We start from the raw sequence: 20,501 nt of genomic DNA on the forward strand, positions 1-20,501 counted from the left end.
GCAATAGAATGATCCCTTATACTCTGGCACATGGATTACAGGGCGGCGGTAGTATGCACTTAACCGGATAAAAGATCTTTTCCTCGCGTTACTAAAGGGATGTGCTTAGAAGTTTCGATGAGAATGCTACACAGACGCAAGCACCTGGTCGTCGGAAGAATTATTAAGGTTTCGGAATCTGACCCGTCAAACAAATTCGTTTCTTGTCTAAAAATAATTCTCACTTAATCGACTTGACAGATGAACCAAGCCAAGGCGTATCAGTCCAGAGCACAGTAGCAGGAGAGGACGATCGTCTGGCCCGAGTCCATGGTTTTCTCTTGAAGGAAGACCCGATTCGCTTGTGGGCACGACGACGACGACGACGGCGACGACTTCTTGGCAGTAACAATTGCGCCCCATTGTTGTCTTCGGCTCAAAAGTAATGCCGAACTCTGGTTATTTATCGTCTTCCAAAACAGAACACCCCGCGAATTTTTTTAATACTCGTTGCTTCCCTTTTCTTTTTAACTTTCTTTCCATTCCACTTGGAATGTAAACCTACCTGAATTCCAATTATGCCCTTCTGGTCTCGCACTGAAAACGACACTGCTCCTGCACCACAGAACGTCCCTCCAGGGTATGGCCCGCCGCCTTATCAACAAAATTGTTATGCGGACGGTTCCTTTTATGCTGGCAACTACCCAGGTCTTCCCGGGAATGTCTATCAGCAACAGCAGCAGCCTTACCCGGCACAACACCAACAACAACAGCAGCCACCTCAACAAGGTCAACAAGGAGAAATGGAGGGAAACAACAAATACGCGCCCCAGGAACAGGATGAAGATCTGCCCATGGACCTGGGGGATCTCACGGACATATTCAGTTTTGAGTTTATGCGTGGACGACCCATCTGGAATTTTATTTTGGCCATCCTGTGGTGTATCGGCTTGCCTATTCTCTTGTATCACATCTTGAAACCATACCTGGGGCAGGTACTGGCCATGGTTGTTGCCTCCGCTCCCCCGCTCTTGATTGTAATCGGGTAAGGAACAGGGCGCGATGGGAGTGTAAGGCTTGGATGAAACAAGTGTGTGTCTGACGTGGGCTTCAACTATAGACGTATGGTGCGGCAGCGACAATTCGATATTTTGGGAATGATAGCTGGTCTTGCTTTCCTGATATCTGGCATTGTGGTAAGAGTGACCCTGTTGTACAATACGGAATGAGTGCTAACATCGCACAACCCCTTTCTCTTTCATAGTCAATCGCTGAGCCCACAGAGCAGGTCGAAGCCATCTGCGAAGGCATCGTACCGCTGCTTGTTGGCGTGTTCTGCGTCGTTTCATTGATCCCTATCAAAATCGGATCCTATGAACTGCGGCCGGTGATATACCAACTGACGAACCAAGTCATGCCGCGCTCGGACGCTGCTGAAGATCTTGCGGCGCAGGATGAACAGCGTTTGAACGGGAAAAAACGACCGGCAACCAAACAGGAGAAGCTTGATTGGGCATACACGAACATGGCGCGTTTCAGACAGGATATGCGGATCATGACGGCTGCATGGGGCATCATGCTGATCGTTGGCTTCTTTATCAAACTAATTGTCGTGCTCACCAACACGGATCTGGGCCTAGCGGCCTTGGCGGGATATCTTATCTTTGGTCTAGGCGCGCTTGTGGTGATGATTTTTACATGGTTCTACACCAAGATCTCCAAGGGCCATTTGAAGGAAGACGTGGCGTTCTGGCGCGAACAACAAGAGCCCAGGCCGTTGGATTCCTCGACGGAAGCTGCACATAATTTGAATTGGGGAGCTCAGTCGATGACCAATGCCTGGGGCCAAGTGATGCCACTGTAAAATAATTTTTCTATATATCATAATATATCATATCAAACTGTTAAATAAGACATACGTCGTCACGTGGACAATATCACTACAATGACTGTATCAAAGAAGTGGGCCTACATGTGTGTGCCCAGCTGTTGTGCTCCTCGCTGTGAGATTTAAAAAAACAGTGTAGCGGAACTTTAAAAAGAATATTATTAACCTTCTGTTGGCCGACGTTGCGCCTTTCTTCACACTTTCTTTTATTCGAATCCTCAGCACGCCCCACCCGCCACCACATAACTTTAGCTCCTATGAAAAAGCCAGAATACAAGACGTCTTTTAGACCATGGAACTTACAGGCGCTTAATGCAGGTTTGTCTTATATATCCAGTCTCCTTCTAGCATCATCTCCTCCTGTATAAGTCGTGTGTACTTACCTAAAAACTTTTGATTGGGTGGGTCTCTTTTTTTGGCGGGGACTCGTTAGCAAAGGCACGATCATGCGAGGGCGGGAGCAGCACAGTCACTACTCCAACGACCCCCATTGCCGCCTTGAACAAGAACGAGCCACCTTCGCCATTGACACCCACGCATGATCAAAGCAAAAACGATCATTGGACTTCTTCGACAAAGTCCGTGTCTGTCAAGACGGGTACTACGACGGGTCAACTACCACAACAGCAGCAACAATACGTGGCGTCGGTACCTCCTGTCTCGCCCAAGAAAAGCCCGTCTTTGACAGGTCAACCATCATCCTCTCAGGGTTTGTTGTGGTCACCCAACGATACCCCATGGACAACATCAACAACAGTGGAAGCAACCGCAGCAACTGACTCGGCCACGTCATCTCCGGAGTCATGGAAGTCAGCTACAGACGACTTGTGGAATAACAACAGTTCGGCAGCAGAAGCAGTTCCAATCAGTAAAGTTGATACAGCCACCTCGTCCTCATCGTTCTCCTTCAATCAATCAGATTCAACGATGCTCCCGACACCCGTGAAAAAGCAGCAAGCCGCAGAAGGAGTAGCAGCATCCATGTGGAAATCACCGTCACCGCCATCACGAAGAGGCACAATGGACTCAACCGCGAGCAGTGGTCGCTGGGGCGCTGGTGTGCTGGTGGACGACTGGTCTCAATTTCAGGCTGTCATGAAGACCACGTCCATCTCGGAAGCCAATCCCACTCCTCCGGAATCTGAGCTTTCCCCCTCCACCAGCACTGACTCCGTCCTTGTGACACCCTCGCTGCCGCCCGCACCATCATCATCATCATCGTCGTCGTCGTCGTCTAAACCATTTGTCCCCGTGTGTGATCAAGCTTCAAAGTCTGCTCCAGCTGCTGCGCAGCAAAAGCAGCAACGACACAATATTGACAGCTGGGCGAGCTTTTCCGAATCACTCAACACTGCTGCCGAAAATGTGGATTGGTCCAACAAATCCAGTTTGACCGACAACAGTAGCAGCGATAACTGCCTTACATCGACAGACACCGGCACATCTCCAAGCACTCTCCAACCCAAAGAGGACGAGCGCGTCACATCGGATGCACCTGTTGCGACTGAATCGACTGCTGCAACTACCTCATTAAATATCGAATCATTCAATCACAACACAAGCGTTGACTGGTCAAAGTCAAATGTCACTGACGTAAACGAGTCCAATACAAGTGATGACAATGCACAAACGACAATCGCCACCGAATCAAAGGAGATCGCCACGTCTCAACATACCACCCCCAAGCCAGGTTCTAGCAGCACTACTAGCGTGGATCAGTCAAAGCCAGAAACTGGAGCCGCGATATCAGATGTTGCTGCAAAGGCCGCAGAACCTACATTTGACTTTTCACCGGCCATGTGGGATGAGCCTTCGAGACCAGATAGCCCAACATCGTCAAACAATGTCTCTAGCCTAGCAGCAGCAACAACGGGGGGAAAGCCCAGTAGCAGTAATGACGACGACGACGACGACGACGATGAAGAGTGGATTACTAGTACCATACCCTCTCAGAGATACTCGCGGGAAGAGTTACTATGCATAAACACGGCGCTTGAGAGTGAAATTGGAAACACTGCTGCATACCGGATCGACAAGCAAATGCACAAGTAAGTTTTTCCTTAGAGCGATGGATCTTTGTACAACCCATTCACTCTTTACGATGGTGTGTTTCTATTAGTCCTAGTGCGCGGAGAGACAGCAACCAAGGAAAGCAAGGTATTGTGCTCATCCGCGGTGTTCGTCAGCCGCCAAAAGATCATTCTGGAGGATTCTCACCCGGAATACCCTCTGCCACTGCACGAGCCACCATTACCGTATACAGTGAACTCTAGCCACCGTTATTCCCTCCCCAAAAATGAATGATTCGCCCAACACCTTTCACATAGGATACGATTATGCACATTCATCTGACCCAAGCGAAGTAAAATAAAAATTGTATTCAGCTTAACTGCCGCGTGTGACACTGTGTTGCTGTTCCATCCTTCCATCAAACTCTTTTTTGATCCGTTGCCACTTGTTGTTTCGATATGCTAGTACTTTGCCATCGTCATCTCCTTGTTTTCCTTCACGTAACTGCTTGTCCACCGTCCAATACAGATCAAGAAAACTGCCAGGCGGTCCAAACTGGTTTTTCTGCTGCTGCTGTTGTTGCTTCCCACGGCGTGTTAGATAATCTGGCATTTCAACTGTTCCTGCTTCGATGCTTTCTGCGAGTTCTGCCAATAAATAGGGTACGGCCGGGGGACCTTCCGATTGCCTTTTTTGTGGTACCACTATATCGCCTCCGTCATTCCGCATGAAATTCGGATTGACGCTCACATCACGGATATCACGCGGTCCAAAGTTTGAGTTGCCTCGACCTCGTCCTCCCCTTCCTCCCCGTATTCCTCCTCCTCCTCCTCCTCTTCTGGGTCTCGGTGATTGCATAGGTGCCATGAACTCTTCATGTTTCACTGACGGCACATTGGCAATTCCAGTTCCCAAACTATACCGCGAGTCCTCTTGCTCCCGAACAGTCATGCCTTCAAATTTCTTGGCTTGATTCCAGGCAGCTTCAATACTACTAGATGCTTCTTTGGATGATATTTCATTAGGAAAGGCCCGCTCTTCTTCTTTTAGAGGCTGTTCAATCTTCTTTTCATTGATTGCTTTCAGTATGTGTTTGCACACCTAATAAGAGAGTCTTTGTTAGCATACTATGCACAGGGCCAGCTTCCATTTGCTTATATACCATCTCCCTATCAAAATGAGGATGGCAAAATAACCTGGCACTTTTTCCCTCCAGCATTATCCATGAACCGTTTTCCGACAAGGTATAAAGCAATCAAAAGCCGCTTTGCCATCAGTCTGAAAGGCACTTCTTTTGATTAATACTTGATACGTACTTTAGTATATCTTCGGATAAATTAAGGAAGAAACTTACCGCGAGTCCTCCTTGAGCATCTTAAAATTGCTTATCATCTTCGACGACTTGCCCACAGCAACGGCTGAAAGCTGGCTTACCATCTGTTGCATAAGTAACAAAAAACATTAGTTAGTGCGTGTCTATGTGCGTGCAGTTTGTAATGGGCTTACCATGTCAACTTCTCCGATAGTGGGCCTGATCAAAGATCGATCTTTTGAAAAGACTGCATTTTTTATCTTGTTCAATGATGCACTGAGTGGTAGATTCAGCGTCTATATATCAATGACAGTCAAGGAGATAATACGTTAAGAAGATTTGATGTCACAGAGCTCGCTCTCAACAGTATATAATGAATAGGCCCCTAAAAAAATACATAATATGTTTACCGGAAGCAAACCGAATCCAGAATGCAAAGGCGAGCCATTACACACTTCTGCTGCAAAGTCGCTGATCGGTCGATTATCCTCCAGAGTAACCGGAAACTTATCCGTGCCCATACAGTCACGGAAACAAGTAAGCCATCGCGTCGTAAGCTCAATGTTTTCCGTGGTCTGAATGTTTTTGGATAAAACGGATAGTAATGGCGATTCGGACGAGTATTTGAAGGCCTTGAATTTTTGCGTTGGTGGGAGATCTGACAGTATATCCGGATACATGTTTGGTACTATGAAGGTCTGGGTAAATTCCTATATATAATCATATATAGAAAGCGCATCATCCATTGTACTACATGTTACCACACATTTCATCGCTGATCCGCACTATTCTTCTTTGATCCTTACCTGGACTTTATCTGGAGTTATCAAGGGATATGATGAAAGGGCACCCATCATTGAGTACTCTGTCTTGACCTTTGACTTGGCTACCAGCGTCTGTGATTCTTCTTCCAGCTTGTGTTCAAGTTGATGATCGAAAACGTGAAGGTATACTTTGTCTATTTATTCTGGCAATTAGATTATCCTCATAGGAAAAGAAAATAGTCAGTTTATCCAAATCACATTTACCATGATCCGATATTAGTATATGCGTCCATTCTTTGTTAGCTTTGATGTTTTCTGGGTCCATCAGATACGACACGCTGCCTTGGCGTATAGTCCCCAAGTAAGCTTTTGTAGGACCGTCATCCACGAGGACTGTAACCGAGTGTCTGCAGGCACACCATCGCATATCTAATACGCCATTTTCAAAGTGAAGTATCGTCAAATGTCCATTTCTCAAAAAGAAGGATGGGGGAGAATATGACAGTACCATGAACAACACGCTTGTTTCGCTTGACATATACCAAATTTATAACTTTGGATCGAAGGTATCGTGGATCATGAATAGGCATCCGAGTGTCATTTTGTGCCTGCATATGTATATGATGCCGAGCTTTACATGATTCGGTGCATTGCGCATAAAGTTCCACTGTTTGTGTCATTGCTGTGCTGCTGTCTTGTCGTCGCTTAAAAAACAACCGTAGAACCGAATAATAATTGTTTTAACTGTCACGATTTCATTTTTCTAATGCATCCCAAGAAAATAACCACCTTATCTTACCACATTCATGGGTATATTGGTTATACGTAGAATATCAACATTATAATACAGTTGTGCCAAATTACGCATAGCGGATTTTAAGGCATCCATGTGGTTAGGGATATTATACACCGAGAGCGTGGCCGAGGGTGCAAACTATTTATTCGAAAAGATCAATATCATCATCAAAAGATTTCCCGTTATTTGATATACTTTTACCGTATTATTCTCAACATTGGGCGGCAGGTTGTCAGTACGCGGAAAAATCCGAAGTACATCAACATGGATAGAATCAAATGACGTAGATTCTTTGAATGAATCATACAGCATTGCTCGAATATCCCGCGCTTCTGATCCTTCATTATTAGAGTAGCTGTATCCATGTGGAAAGGCATCATATCATCAACACAAGCCCTATTTGAGTTGGATATTTCTAGTAGTGACTTTTACCTGTAACGGGTCCCACTGCCTTTGTCGAGCAGCATAAGAACAATGCGTAAGGTACGGTATCGTGCTGTCTGTGCAATTTCAAAAAATGAAATCAAAGCATTCTGGATGCGATCCACAGGGGTTGTTTGTCGTGGTTGTACTTCTTTAAGTTGTTCGACCAGCTAAATGGCAATGATAAAAAAGTAAGGCGCACGTTCAATATGCCAAACTTTGTCTTTTTTTTCAACTTTTTCTCCCTTTTTTACCGTATCTACTTGACCAGCCTGGCCAGCTGAAATCAAATATTGAGGTTGTTTCCCTGCTGCGATCACTGTGATCTACACGTACACGATCAAGAACGTTAAGTTTATATTTACGCGTTAAAGTTAAAGAAAGGAGTCCATTTTTAACGTACTTCCGGAAGCTGATTGGATGCAGTTTCCCAACCTATTCGACAAAATTCCAGTGTACCGTCCACCATGCACGTCCATAACGGAATGGGTGGAAGATTTTCTAGATGCAATTCCCAGAAATGAACGTCAAATATTCTTCTTAGATCTATCGGTTTCCTGTTGTTATTGCTATCAGATTTTCATTAATGCAGATTCATACGTGTACGATCTACGCTTGGATCATGGTCGCGTGTGGTGCCGCTGAATGCAGCGGGATGTCCATCGAGTACTATTGCGGTTATTGACGAACTCATTTCGGACTTGTTCCTAGTAAAAGAAGGTGAAGAATTACATCAAGTTGTGTGCTACCCTGCATCCTAGTAACTACCAAATCCAGCACACTGTTGATCTATGCATAGACTGTCGTTATGCTATTTAGCGGTTGCTCGCAGGCATTTTTTAAAGCAGCATGAATCCATGCGCCATCATCATATATGATATCGCTCGGTACTAGACACCACGCTATTGATCCTTACTACGACGTATATCCTTTTCATCTTTATCGTATTCAAAAAACAAAAAAGCGAACGCGTTCCATGTTCCTTTTTTTTTGCTGTCCTTTTTTTATTTAATTATCTTTTTTAAAACGTTGGGCTTTTCAAAAAGAAAAAAAAATTAAGCAGACGAAGACTTCTGCATCGAGGAGGTGCGGCGTCTCTCGATCTTGCGATCCTTGGCCTCCTTGACACGCTTAGCCAAAAGCTGCTTGTATTCAGCCTCAGCCTCGGTCTTGCGTTCAAGACGCTTGCGCTTCTCCAACTTCTTCTTGCGTTGACGACGGAGAGTGACGGGGGTGACCAAGCGCTGGATCTTGGGAGCCTTGGTGTAAGGCTTCTTGTCGGGGTTGGCAGGCTGGATAGTGCGACGAATGACGTACTGACGAACATCGTCTTCCTTGGTCAAGTTGAAGAATTTGCGAATGTTGTTGGCACGCTTGGGACCGAGACGCTTGGGAACGGTGGTGTCAGTAAGGCCGGGAATGTCCTGCTCGCCCTGCTTGATAACAACCAAGTTCATGACAGCCAAGTCGGACTGAACGATACAGCCACGGACAGACTTGCGCTTGCGCTCGCCAGTGCGGCGAGGGCGGTAGCACGAGTGGCCCTTGCTCAACAACAAGCGGACACGGTGGGGCAAAAGGACACCCTGCTTCATGGGGAAACCCTGCTTGTCGTTACCACCGGAAATGCGGAAAACGTAGCCCTTGAATTCATCACCGAGGGCATCGCCAGCAACTTCCTGAGCCATACGCTTGTCGTAAAAGCCGCGGCTATATTTATTGATAATAAGGAGGATAACGTCAATTTTCAACAGCGCTAGCTCATTTCGCCCTGAATTAATTAGTTTTATACTGAAATGATAACCTACAGGCGGCGCTCATCGTCGATTTCAATCAACTTTTGACAGCCAGTGGCTGGATTCGCAATGTTCAGCTAAATTAGAATATTAAAAATATATTGAGGTTAGGACTAGGTAAGAAAAATAAAGAAAATTGGATTTGGTCGGATCGCATCGTGTTGGAATCAAAGAGATTTTGTCGTATATATTTTTCAGAGAGAAAAAGAATAAAGTGTATCGTTTCGGTCGTCGTATCCATCCATCCATCCGTTCGTTCGTTCATCCATCTATTCTATAGTATGCGATCCTCTTGATCCAACATCGATGGTCCTTTGCTAATTACGGATATCATACCTTCATAGCGCAGAAAAGAGAGAGCTTATGTTACAACACAAATTCGCTGGTATAACCGCTCCCCGTTCATCGGGACTTCCATATTTGGAAGTAATTGATCTCGCGAAATTTGTCGCATTAACCGTAACCGCTCGCTGCCGCCACCATAACAACCGACACTATCGGTGGCAATAATTACATAGCAATAAATGTAAGGACTTTGAGATAATGGCTCAAAAATGGCCTTATATGACTTTGCGCAACGAGTATTTCAATAAGACCCAGATGTTCTTATCCAATACCATGCAAATGTTTCCTTATACCGAGAAGCCATGAGCATCCACAATAAGGAAAATGAAGAGAATATACATAATGGCGCTTTAATACTGTTTTTTTATCAAAAGAATAAAAACAAGAAAAACAATTATTTACTCGACGACTCCTTCTTTGCGTCTTCCTTTGGTGAGCCAGCTTCCTTCTTTTCACTGTTTGCTGTTGCTGCTGCGGTTGTGACTGATGATTCCAAAACACCCTCTTCGCTCTTTAAGTTGTCGATCTTGTTGTTGATCAAGTTGTGCAGTGCAATGACGGCGCGGATGAGACTGGACAAGTAGATCATGAGCAACTGATCGTTCGTCTTTGCGCTGAACGCATTGACCATATCCTGGGCTTCGAGGTTGGGCAACAGGTTGAAGATGTCTTGAAGGTTGTATAAGATTTGGTGGTTGACCGGCAGCTTGCCGCTTACCACCTTTTGCAAGTAATCGCGAATTTCTTCCAATCTGCCTTGTAAGCCTGCCAACGATCCCAACTGTCCACTAATACGTGTCGACAACGTGCCTACCGCATTGTCCTTAATATCCCGCAGCAAATGTTCCACACCAATCTCCTCTGCTTCTTCGGCAACGATTTCTGATGGCACGTGCATGAACGTTTTGGTCGTAGCTGTGCCATCCTATTATTACATGTCACAACAACAATAATAGCAACGACCGTTAGCCTGTTGTTCGTTTCTGTTTCCTGTCTCGCTCACTCCTGCACTTTTCGAGATAATAGTCATACATCTTTGATTTCTTCAATTGCAAAGTAGGCATCTGTGGGTATTTCGACGTCTTTTGGCTTGACATCCACAATTACGAGTACAGGGTTGGGCGTGTATCGTTTAAAGAGTTCGTTTATCTCGAGATCCGAAGGACGAAGCTTAGGGCCACTATGGTACCATCCGATCATTTTTTCTTTGGCTGTTTTGAGGAGTAACATGATTTTATGTTAATTTTTTTCTTTTAAGAGTTTAATGGTAGCGAGTATAAAAATAGTATATATTCTTACCATTGACTTTTTTGAACATGCTGTTCATTCCTTCAATGTAATTGTGATCCAAGAACCACACTGAAGGATCCTTTTCATCTTCCTCAAAAGGAACTAAAGTACATGATATAATTCAAGATTAGCTGGAGATGAACAGATTGAAATAAGCAGACATAGCCATGGTCAGCACTTTTATAAGACGGTACCTGCAAAACTATTCGAAACGTTGATAGTTTTGCCCTTTTGTTGACCAAGCAAGACGCCGACGACGCGTTTTCTGGTGTCCTTGGCAACACGATTGTAGTGATCGGTAGCTGAAAGAAGTACGAGGGGATGTACTTGAACGGTTGTTGAAGGCGATATGGTAGTGGTGGTTGGCATGATCGAATGTGTGCGGGGAGTAGGTGTAAAGCGAAAAGAGAATTGGTTGTGCGTCTGGAAAAAGAAGGGCAGCAAGCGTACGCGTACCTTCGGATGAAAACTGACCAATGACATCATGTGTCGGGGTTTCTCTCTCACGTTCAAGCACCATCGTGAATTTATATACAGCTATTACACAAAGCTTCTTTCTCTTCCTCCCTCACTCTTTCTTTAGCCTGTGTGAACAATGTCAAGTTATTCATACAGCTACATTATTAAAGTAAGAAGAGAACAACAAAACCAAGGAAATACAACGTTTTATTGACCAAGTTTTTTTTAATGTCCTTTTCTTTAGTATATCATTATCGGCGATACTGGTACGTTCCTTATTTTTTCTTTCGTTCCTTTGATGCCTCGAAAGGCCCCTTGAACAATTGAAACGCAAAGAAGAAGAATCTAACGTCTTTCTCACTAACTTACACAATTGGGGTGTTTCCCTTCAAAATAATACTTTAAAAGGCGTAGGAAAGGTAAGTTTCTTATTCTCGGCTTCATATATTAAAGATGTGGTGGGCGGCAAGGAAAAGGAAGGAAGGTGGATTTTCTATCGAATTACTGCTGTGCAGAAAAGCATAGAAGGCTGATTGAATCATGTTTAACTTGCCCCTCTCCAAACAAACTTCTACCCCCCCCTATTTTTTCTACAGTCATGTCTCCTCCTGCAATTCACTGACAAGCGATTTATGCCGGCACACGATTTAACGATTGGGTAAGCTGCTATGCTCATTTTATGCGGAATGGTGATCGTATGTTTGAAGGGATAGAGCCTGAGGCATCGATATGTTTCTAAATTTGCTATGATGGGGCTTTTAGTGTTGGTTTCGGTACGCGTTTCGTCACTGTGAATGATCAACAAATTAAGCTGCAGATCTGGGATACGGTAATTGTTTCGTATTTATTATAGGCGCTCGTCGAAAGCGTGTCGCTAACAGATGCTCCTTGGTGTATATGTGTATATATAAATGTGTGTGTGCCCATAGGCCGGTCAAGAGTCGTTTAGAACCATCACGCGGAGCTACTATCGTGGTGCAGCAGGTGCCTTGTTGGGTATGTATTATTCTGGATGCTATCACGCACTTTATGATTTATCAGGTAGCTAATATGGATATATTATAGTTTACGATATTACAAGGTAACAAGAAAAAGTGATGGAATAGAGTGGGTAAGCGGTTGGACTGCAGAGAACTAATTCACATACGCCTGGGATTACACGCAGACGTGACACGTTCAAAAACCTGTCGACCTGGCTTGAAGGTAAGAAGAAAAAAGAACTGAATTTTTTGGACATTTTATCATGTGGAAATCTTTGCCGTCTTATTGTGTGTATATTTAACCTTGTACCACCTGTCGTTAGATGTACGTCAGCATGCCAACCCGAATACAGTCATCATGGTAATTGGCAACAAAAGTGATCTGGAAAGCAAACGCCAAGTGTCTCGGGAAGAAGGAGAGGAGTTTGCAAAAGAGAATGGCTTGTTCTTCTTGGAGGCCTCTGCAAAGTCGGCGGAAAACGTGGAGGAGGCATTCCAGACAACGGCACAGACCATCTTCAAAAAGATCCAGAGCGGGGCAATCGATCTGTCGAGCGAGGTAACTTTATATGATGCTTGCTGTATGTGCGAATATTTCGTGTGCTCTCGTGAGTCTGACCCCCAGTACGTATTTTTTCAAGTCAAACGGAATCAAGCTTGCACCTCCACAGGGCGGATCGTCATTGCCATCAGCCAATGCCTCTTCTGGAGGTGGCGGATGCTGCTAGATGCCCTTTATAGACAATCCGACTTTCCTCTCTCACTTTACACTTCTTTATATTTTTTTGCGAAACAGTACACTCGGCTATGATGGTCTCTTTTCGCGTTCTTCCAAAGAGACAGATTATTGGGACCAAGGAAAAAATTACACCCCATCAAGAACAGACGCACCACCCCAATATATCTTTTGTAACTAAGACGTTTGTTCACCTATTTCATATACATTATCTACTCATACCTCTCTTTCTCTCTTTCAACTTTTATCTCTTCTCTTTCTTCCCTTATTACTTTTGTAGTGATCATCCATTTAACATTTCCCTTTCTTTTTCTCTCATTACTACTATTCATAAACAAGCAAACTTTGGCAAAACTTTTTTTTGCACTGGATGGTGTCCCGCGTCTAAAGAAAACACAACAAACCTGAAACGCTGACAAGTTAAACAATATACGGTTCGTGGTATCTAACTTTGGAGCGCTGTTTTCTTTCCACAGCGTTTTGAGGATTCAAAGTACTAGACACGGTGCTATGACAATGAAGTGTACTGTATGAATCCACTTGGAAATGGACATATCACTTGTATTCATGTACATAATAGGATTCGCATCGTGAAATACAGTCGTACCCCGGTTCTTGCAGCCCAATATTCTCGAGTATTTGCAAGTAACTGGGTAACAATTAGGCTTGAAATAAACACTGAGTCAAGTCATCTTATATAAACATCACGTCGATGCTTATCTGTCAGAGACGATGTACGATAAATAATCACTTACGTCCAAGATGATATTACTTGCATACAGAGACAACGGACTTATGGTCTCTTTCGTAAGCTGTCGAACGCTTTGATGATTAATCCATTCGAGCACGATAAATTTGTTCCGCAGTCCACATCCGAGCAAGAGGAACGAATTTGCGACGAGCATTTGATTAAATGTTTCAGGGAGACATACCCTAACGATCCTGTTCCAAACATCTCAGCTTTGTCGCACTTAATCAAAAGGCGAGGTGCTGATCCTCTGGCTGGCGACAAATCCGTGTTTAGGATAGCAAAACGCCGTTCCCAAGGGCAGTTTTCTGTAAGCTACACTGTTGTTATATGCTTGTTGCTGTAATATACGTCCTCATATATTAACTCTATCTTCTTCTCTTTCATAACAAGTGTTTGTTACTGGAGTTAGAACGTGAAAACGCAATGTTCCGCTCAATTCGTTTGCCACTGCCATCATTGGTAAGTATCTTGATGGCGCCTTTAAAGACATCGCATGGTTGGCAGGACCGTTTCAAAAAAAACTCTATTTTATTGGCTGCTTCTAAACCTATGGAACTTCAGGATCTACCGATACAGCTGTTCTTCCCGTCTGTTATCCGCAGAATCCAAGTTTAGCACCCTCACGATGTTTGTCACGTGGATGAAATTGCGCTGTTGTACTGTAATCCGCCTCAGACCACCGTTGCCTCAAACGACGTATTCAAGGGTGATGCAGGAAAAATCCCAGAATGACCGTTGCAGTGACTTCCGCGAACCCGTGCGTATCATAAAAAGTTTGAATTTGACGTGCTTTGGAAAGAATATACAAGGTGTGTTTAAAAATAACATCTCTTTCGGACAATATATACGTATAAAACATTCAAATACTTGTCTAGGCGTCTCTTATGAAATCAGGCAGTATTCAGCCAACGAAACTGTATGAATGACAAGCAACGTCTTTGAAAAATAATATTCAAAGATTCGATCGAGCTATGGGTCACCAAAGCCGACGTATACATACTTCCCCTCCCAGACAGCTTTTGCGGGGCATCGCTGCAGCTACACAACCGGAAAACTATGAGGGCTTTCTTCACCTAGATAGCGTACATATCATGGACAGCCAACTATATTCCATGATTTGGCCCGATCATGATGAGTTTTAGATAGCTGCTTCCATTTCTAACTCTTAACGAAGTACTCTGTATGCTTGGACATTGGTCTAGTTGCGGGACATGTTCATTGCTGTGGTATTGTTGGCCTATTCATAGCTTGATGCTGTTAGTACAGCAAATTGTGCAGGGGTAAGTGTGTAAATACCAATTGTAGCTAAGCGTGGTATATCGAGTCCTGTAGGTATCTGTGCCTCGGTTACTTGTCATCTTTATCGATTTGTAGACGTAGATCATAGGTCCTTTTCCAGCTGCTGTAGTTGTACTTTGTGTTGCCTCTTTGGTTTTACTGACATCAGCATAGTCACGCTAATTGTGGTTGTCCATAATGTGTACGTAGTTGCTCTGGTGTTTTGTGGGAAACATGTGTACATTTACATTTCTTGACCATTTCTTTGCACGCTTATTGAAATAAGGTTGTTGCTTTCGCTGATATTGCTGTCTAAGTTCGGATTTAAGCAATGTGTCGCTCAGCTTGAGTTTGTACAAGTAAGATCGGACGCCGTGCTATCATATGTAACTTGGGCTGTGCTCCTAAGACTTATTATGTTAATTCAGTAAAGTCGTCAGATTTGCCTACGATGATGAGGCATGTTGTGCAGTGGAGCTCGTAGAATTACCGGCTTGCTTGGTTCATAAAGTATTTACTTAAGAGATAACTACGCAATGCTGAAGCTTTCATCATATGGTGCAACAAAAATCGCATGCTAGGCCCATCGTAAATGGCTTCAAGCCCGAGACGTCCACACAAATCATTGAAGCCTTGTGTGAGCCAGATTTCGTATACCCTTCCATATCGGTTGATGGTTCTTTCCTCGAAGCATTTAGGGCGATCAAAGCTTTAGATACGATATATACAGAGAACCTTTTTTATTATTGTTGTTTATCTAGAATAAACTATTTACTCGAGCTTGCGCTTCTTAGAAGAAGCCTCGGCCATAAGAGCCTCGATTTCAGCAATCTCCTTTGGTGCAGTAGTCAAGTTGTAGTAACCTTCCTCAGTAACAACTACATTGTCCTCGATACGAACACCACCAACAGACTTGTACTTGTTGAGCATCTCGACGTTAATGTACTTGCTGGTTTCGGGTGCCTTGACCACGGGGTCAATGATAAAGTCGCAAAAGTAAACACCAGGTTCGACAGTTACGACGTTGCCTGCAGCAAGCGTCCGGCGCATGCGCAGGTAGCGGTAGCTGGGTCGGTTAATACGCTCACCGCTGGTGCAGTAGGCTGCAACGTCGTGAACGTCAATACCCAACATATGGCCAACTAATACAGATGGTCATAGCAAAAGTTAGTGAGTTGAGTCATCAGGTAGACCATCTGCTCCACTCATGCACCACTATGTATATAGATGGATACTTACTTCCGTGAGGGAAAAAGGCGGCCACAACATCCTTATCCAACAGTTCCTGCTTGTCACCAATGAGGATACCAGCCTTGACCAGACCTTCACAAGCAACTTCAAGAGCGACGGTGTGGATATCTTCCCAAACAGCGCCAGCCTTCAGCTTTGCAAAGCATGCCTTTTGCATATCCAATACGACCGAGTAGATTGTAGCAGCCTCGTCGGTGAACTTGCCACCAGCGGGGAAAGTACGGGTGATATCCGAGGTATAGTAGTTGTACTCGGCACCAGCATCCACCAAGATCAAATCGGTGGCGTTTTCGATAGTAGCGTTGTTCTTGTTGTAGTGGAGAGTAGCAGCATTCTTGCCAGCACCAAAGATGGGCAGGTACGATTGGTTGAAAGCACCCTGACGGATGGATTCTGTGTATACGAGTGTAAGCCAGGATGCTGTCAGTACTGCAAAATAGAAAAAAAAATAAACTTACCATTGAGGAAGGCAGAGTACAATTCAGACTCATTCATGCCAGCCTTGACAGCTTCCATGACCTGAAAATGGAAAAATGAACGGGAGTGAGCTAGGAAATAGAAAAAACTCCGACTCATTCTGGTATATACGCGGAATACGATGGAATGCGCCTTTTATAGTTGAAGAAAAAAGGGTTTACCTTGACGTGAGCGTCCGAAGAAATCTTGTTGGACTTGCGAATCGCCTCAATTTCCCAGTCGGCCTTGACGCAACGCGCTTCGGCGATAGCAGCATACAAGGCCTTGTTGTCCTCCTCACTGGCCATCTTGACAGGTGCGTCGAAGGACAGTTTGAATTGTGGAATGGTGTAGACGGCAGAAGCAGCCTTCAAACGAGCATCCAAGTCCGTGGTATAAAGTGCTTCGTCCACATCGTACTTGGCTTGAAGTGTTTCGAGTGAGTCGGGCAAGCCCATCCAGATAACATCGTCAGGATTGACTGGAGGAGCAAACAGCTGGATGCGTTGGGTGGCGACATCAATCGCGACATAGAAACCGGGTTCAGCGACGCCTTTGAGATAAATGTTGTGTTAGAATACGCTTATTGTTTGTGTTTGTCAATAAAAGAGTAAGTGCGCCCATACCGGTCAAGTAGTAGAAGGAGCTCTCCTGTCTAAAGTCCACTTCGACGTCGGTGTCGTCGCGTTCTTCAAGTACTTTGCCCTTGACGACAATGACACCGTCCTTGCGATCAAAGTGCTGAAGGACCTTCTGAACGTTTTGACGTGTTGGTAAAACCATTATCTTCTATGTAGCTTATAAAAAAAAGGGGGGGCGTAAAACGGGTGAAAGTGGTGGGAAGCGGACAAAAGAGAGGCGTGCGAAAACAAGACATGTTTTTTAAAAGCCAGTTTTCCGGATTTGCGTTTTTCCATATTTATTGCTGGGATTTAAAACTGCCTGAGCTACCGATTAGAAGTCAGCAAAACAAGGTGTATAGATAAATAAGGGGACAGGATCGTACAAGGGCAAAGATTGGCTTCGTTTTTATTTCTGCATGAAAGGGCATTCTATTGGACTGGTGTCTACTCTGAGACAAACATCCGTGATTTTCACACTAAAAAGAATTAATGCATGGATATATAAAGCGAGAATCCTATGGCTGGATTCTTGAGGTTCTACATAGTGAATACATTATTATATCACTACCTAAGAATTTTGACAATCAAAGATGAATCGCTTTGCACAGACCGAAGAAAAGATCAAGGAAGAAATTAAGCATCATATGCCCCATCATCAGCATCATCACCACCACACGGATCCCAAGCAATGTCCAGGCATCCCTACATCCGAAGAGCAGAAATACTTGAACGATCCAGTGCGCAATACACATTGCCCCGATCGTCCAGGATCGTTCCACGACCCGATATATGAGCATCAAGGAAAAAGCACTTATGCAAGCAATGATGTAACCAACACAGGCGCATAATCATCTCATTAGCATAATAAACACACTCTTCCTTGTACATAGTATATGAGGAGGTATACGCGGCATTTTTTTGTTTCTCTGGCTGTTTGAAATATATGAAGAGTGACGACGACGATGAGGTTGTTGGAAAGGTGATGATCGAATGGAGGGGTAACATGCAAAAGAGAGGGTGGAAGAAGATAGTTTGAGGGGAGAGAGGGAAAAATTGTTATGGGCCCAAAGAAGACTCTAGAACGATGGCAGTGACACGGTAAGGGTCAATGTTAGAAGCAGGCCGACGGTCTTCCATGTAGCCCTTGCCTTCCTTGCCGACTTGGCGAGGGATGCGGATGGATGCACCACGGTTGGCAATACCGTACGAGAAAGCACCAATGTGGCCAGTCTCGTGCTTGCCAGTCAAACGCTGGTCATTGTCCTCACCGTAAACGGCAATGTGTTCAAAGTGTTTCAAGCTCATTTTCTCAATGGCCTTTTCAATCGCAGCCAGGCCGCCGTCTTGCCGCATTTCCTCGGTGGAGAAGTTGGTGTGGCAGCCGGCACCGTTCCAGTCGCCCTGGATAGGCTTGGGATGGATCGTGACAGCAACGGCAAAGTCCTCGGCAACACGGTCTAGGATGTAGCGCGCAATCCACAGCTGGTCGCCCATATCCAAGCCTTCACACGGGCCAACCTGGTATTCGAACTGTGACGCTGAGACCTCGCTGTTGATGCCGGAGATGTTGATGCCAGCAAACAAGCACGCACGATAGTGGGCCTCGATGATGTCTCTTCCGAAGATCTTGCCTGCGCCAACACCGCAATAGTATTTGCCCTAAATTTTTAATTGGTCAGATGCCGACAATTAATGGCAAAGAGGATCAGAGAGGGAGAGAAAGAGAGAGAGAGAGATAAGATAACGATTACCTGTGGTTCGGGGTAGCCGTTACGTGGCCAGCCGTAAGGGCGGTTCGTTTCAGGATCCATCAACATGTATTCTTGCTCAATACCAAACCATGGCTTTGCATCAGCGTATGTGTCCATCACCTTTTTGCATGCATAGCGAAAGTTGGTAGCGTGCGGGGTGCCATCTGTGGTGATTATCATATTAAGAATGAGTTGAGTGATCACCACCACCGCGGGTTGAATGCTCTGGTTACCTGGATTGTACGTTTCGCATAGAACAAGCTTATTGTCACCACCACCACCACCACCACGGAATGGATCGGCAAACATGGCGACGGGTTGCAACAGAACATCGGAATCATGGCCCTCAGCTTGACCGGTGGAGGATCCGTCAAAGTTCCATTCAGACAGCTCGGCCACACAGGAAGGCACTTTGCTCAGGGTCTTGGTCTTGGAACGTAACTGATTGAAGCCGTCAATCCAGATGTATTCAGCTTGCACAGAGCCTCTTTGATCGAGGCCCAGGTACTTTTCAAGAAGGGGACCGTTGGATGCAACAGCCATCTCGCGTTTGTGCTCGTAAAAGTGATGGAGAGAGTGGTGTGGTGGAAAAAGAAGAGGTAAGAAGAAAGAGGAAGAAAGAGGATGTGATAAATCTTCAACTCCCCCCCTCCCCACCTCCCCCACACCCCTCGCATCAGAGTGACACAGTTATCGTTTCTTATTCACTGATATCAGCTTTCGGACATTGACGCTGGAGGTAGCTTATCAACAACAACCCACCCAATCTGGGCTATCCATCGATTCCTCCTTCCGCAAACATAAGAGAGGTCAAAGAGACCTACCCCCTCTTCTCTCTCTCTCTCTCTCTCTCTCTCTCTTGCTTCCTCGTTGCTTCAGCAGCCAGAGAGAACAAGCCCCGCCTTCTTTCCTTCTTTGCACTTGTGATGTGTTGCTTGTGCAGATTGACATGAAAGGCCCTTTGCTGGATTGACAAGTGAAGAGAATGAGCTTTGCTCATGCGGCACCCCTGCAGCCATCCATTAGATAAGACACACGCTTATTAGAAACCCATCACAATACATGTGCGAAATATCAGATGACCTGGTGGCTAACCAGCCTAGACGTGCCATTTGATATCAGCGTCGCCCTAAAAACATCAGCAGGGCCTGGATCCGCTTGCACGTCAAGGCACACTGCTTGTTCATCGGCCCACTCTAGTAGCCTACTGTATATGATATAAGGCCCATTCCTTTTTCTTTTACCCCACACAATCTGTAGTGGCCATCTTGAGCCTTTTCCCTCCTACCTGTTGTTACCGCCCTATCGATTGATGATCAATAACGGAGGTCTGCTATTTTTCCACCTCAGAACTCTAATTATTTTTGGGTGATCGTCAGTCCTTTCGGGTCTGCGAAAAAAAAGCAAATGACGACGACGATGATGATTGATTCAAAGTGCGCAAAAACGTCGTGGTGGCTCGCCATGCTACCCCGTGTAAATTTTTTTTGAAAGCAGTGTTTGCTGGGAACTGAGAGATCGGGCGGTGGGTTAGTAGTCCACTGCTGGTTGTTCCGTCTGAACGCAAAGCGTTTGCTCGTTTATTTTCCACTCCATCTCATTTCTTGCCCCGC

At 45.0% G+C, this 20,501-nt stretch overlaps 9 protein-coding genes across 9 annotated transcripts; 3 read left to right on the plus strand and 6 right to left on the minus strand.

Annotated features, from left to right (window-relative positions):
• Window positions 1–316: 316 nt before the first annotated feature.
• BDB00DRAFT_858748 (uncharacterized protein) lies at window positions 317–1,962 on the plus strand. The gene is made up of 3 exons (XM_053125892.1): window positions 317–1,024; window positions 1,100–1,175; window positions 1,244–1,962. The coding sequence occupies exons 1-3, from the start codon at window positions 558–560 to the stop codon at window positions 1,841–1,843; spliced, it is 1,143 nt and encodes a 380-aa protein (XP_052972963.1). The 5' UTR covers window positions 317–557; the 3' UTR covers window positions 1,844–1,962.
• Window positions 1,963–2,124: 162 nt separating this feature from the next.
• BDB00DRAFT_879342 (uncharacterized protein) lies at window positions 2,125–4,140 on the plus strand (the record flags this gene model as incomplete). Its single annotated transcript, XM_053127855.1, has 3 exons — window positions 2,125–2,185; window positions 2,301–3,915; window positions 3,987–4,140. The coding sequence occupies 3 exons, from the start codon at window positions 2,125–2,127 to the stop codon at window positions 4,138–4,140; spliced, it is 1,830 nt and encodes a 609-aa protein (XP_052972964.1).
• Window positions 4,105–5,246, minus strand: BDB00DRAFT_184395 (uncharacterized protein). The gene is made up of 2 exons (XM_053116386.1): window positions 5,194–5,246; window positions 4,105–4,978 (listed from the first exon to the last, which is right to left on the minus strand). Exon 2 carries the CDS (start codon window positions 4,826–4,828, stop codon window positions 4,253–4,255), a length of 576 nt encoding a protein of 191 aa, XP_052972965.1. The 5' UTR covers window positions 4,829–4,978; window positions 5,194–5,246; the 3' UTR covers window positions 4,105–4,252.
• BDB00DRAFT_184371 (uncharacterized protein) lies at window positions 4,799–7,920 on the minus strand. The gene is made up of 14 exons (XM_053116385.1): window positions 7,773–7,920; window positions 7,576–7,673; window positions 7,427–7,498; window positions 7,182–7,342; window positions 6,951–7,104; window positions 6,753–6,887; window positions 6,462–6,657; window positions 6,218–6,382; window positions 5,996–6,147; window positions 5,600–5,899; window positions 5,384–5,485; window positions 5,232–5,314; window positions 5,040–5,155; window positions 4,799–4,978 (listed from the first exon to the last, which is right to left on the minus strand). The coding sequence occupies exons 1-13, from the start codon at window positions 7,864–7,866 to the stop codon at window positions 5,050–5,052; spliced, it is 1,818 nt and encodes a 605-aa protein (XP_052972966.1). The 5' UTR covers window positions 7,867–7,920; the 3' UTR covers window positions 4,799–4,978; window positions 5,040–5,049.
• A 190-nt stretch (window positions 7,921–8,110) lies between these two features.
• On the minus strand, window positions 8,111–9,469 carry BDB00DRAFT_858755 (40S ribosomal protein S6-B). The gene is made up of 3 exons (XM_053125893.1): window positions 9,305–9,469; window positions 8,981–9,045; window positions 8,111–8,882 (listed from the first exon to the last, which is right to left on the minus strand). Exons 1-3 carry the CDS (start codon window positions 9,308–9,310, stop codon window positions 8,228–8,230), a joined length of 726 nt encoding a protein of 241 aa, XP_052972967.1. The 5' UTR covers window positions 9,311–9,469; the 3' UTR covers window positions 8,111–8,227.
• Window positions 9,470–9,707: 238 nt separating this feature from the next.
• Window positions 9,708–10,972, minus strand: BDB00DRAFT_775794 (maintenance of mitochondrial structure and function-domain-containing protein; the record flags this gene model as incomplete). The annotated part of the gene is made up of 5 exons (XM_053120237.1): window positions 9,708–9,740; window positions 9,813–10,238; window positions 10,346–10,524; window positions 10,613–10,705; window positions 10,798–10,972. The coding sequence occupies 5 exons, from the start codon at window positions 10,970–10,972 to the stop codon at window positions 9,708–9,710; spliced, it is 906 nt and encodes a 301-aa protein (XP_052972968.1).
• Window positions 10,973–11,143: 171 nt separating this feature from the next.
• BDB00DRAFT_858764 (ras family-domain-containing protein) lies at window positions 11,144–13,129 on the plus strand. Its single transcript, XM_053125894.1, has 10 exons — window positions 11,144–11,231; window positions 11,307–11,328; window positions 11,471–11,481; window positions 11,659–11,720; window positions 11,825–11,891; window positions 11,992–12,058; window positions 12,128–12,143; window positions 12,228–12,265; window positions 12,366–12,601; window positions 12,684–13,129. The coding sequence occupies exons 1-10, from the start codon at window positions 11,199–11,201 to the stop codon at window positions 12,768–12,770; spliced, it is 639 nt and encodes a 212-aa protein (XP_052972969.1). The 5' UTR covers window positions 11,144–11,198; the 3' UTR covers window positions 12,771–13,129.
• Window positions 13,130–15,578: 2,449 nt separating this feature from the next.
• BDB00DRAFT_775797 (peptidase M24, structural domain-containing protein) lies at window positions 15,579–17,297 on the minus strand (the record flags this gene model as incomplete). The annotated part of the gene is made up of 5 exons (XM_053120238.1): window positions 15,579–15,949; window positions 16,047–16,451; window positions 16,517–16,577; window positions 16,697–17,067; window positions 17,141–17,297. 5 exons carry the CDS (start codon window positions 17,295–17,297, stop codon window positions 15,579–15,581), a joined length of 1,365 nt encoding a protein of 454 aa, XP_052972970.1.
• An 896-nt stretch (window positions 17,298–18,193) lies between these two features.
• Window positions 18,194–19,431, minus strand: BDB00DRAFT_885407 (uncharacterized protein; the record flags this gene model as incomplete). The annotated part of the gene is made up of 2 exons (XM_053128409.1): window positions 18,194–18,796; window positions 18,889–19,431. The coding sequence occupies 2 exons, from the start codon at window positions 19,429–19,431 to the stop codon at window positions 18,194–18,196; spliced, it is 1,146 nt and encodes a 381-aa protein (XP_052972971.1).
• Window positions 19,432–20,501: the final 1,070 nt, after the last annotated feature.

This window comes from Zychaea mexicana (assembly GCF_025766255.1).
Source record: "Zychaea mexicana strain RSA 1403 chromosome Unknown BDB00scaffold_171, whole genome shotgun sequence".
In the NCBI taxonomy this organism is placed as follows: domain Eukaryota; kingdom Fungi; phylum Mucoromycota; class Mucoromycetes; order Mucorales; family Lichtheimiaceae; genus Zychaea; species Zychaea mexicana.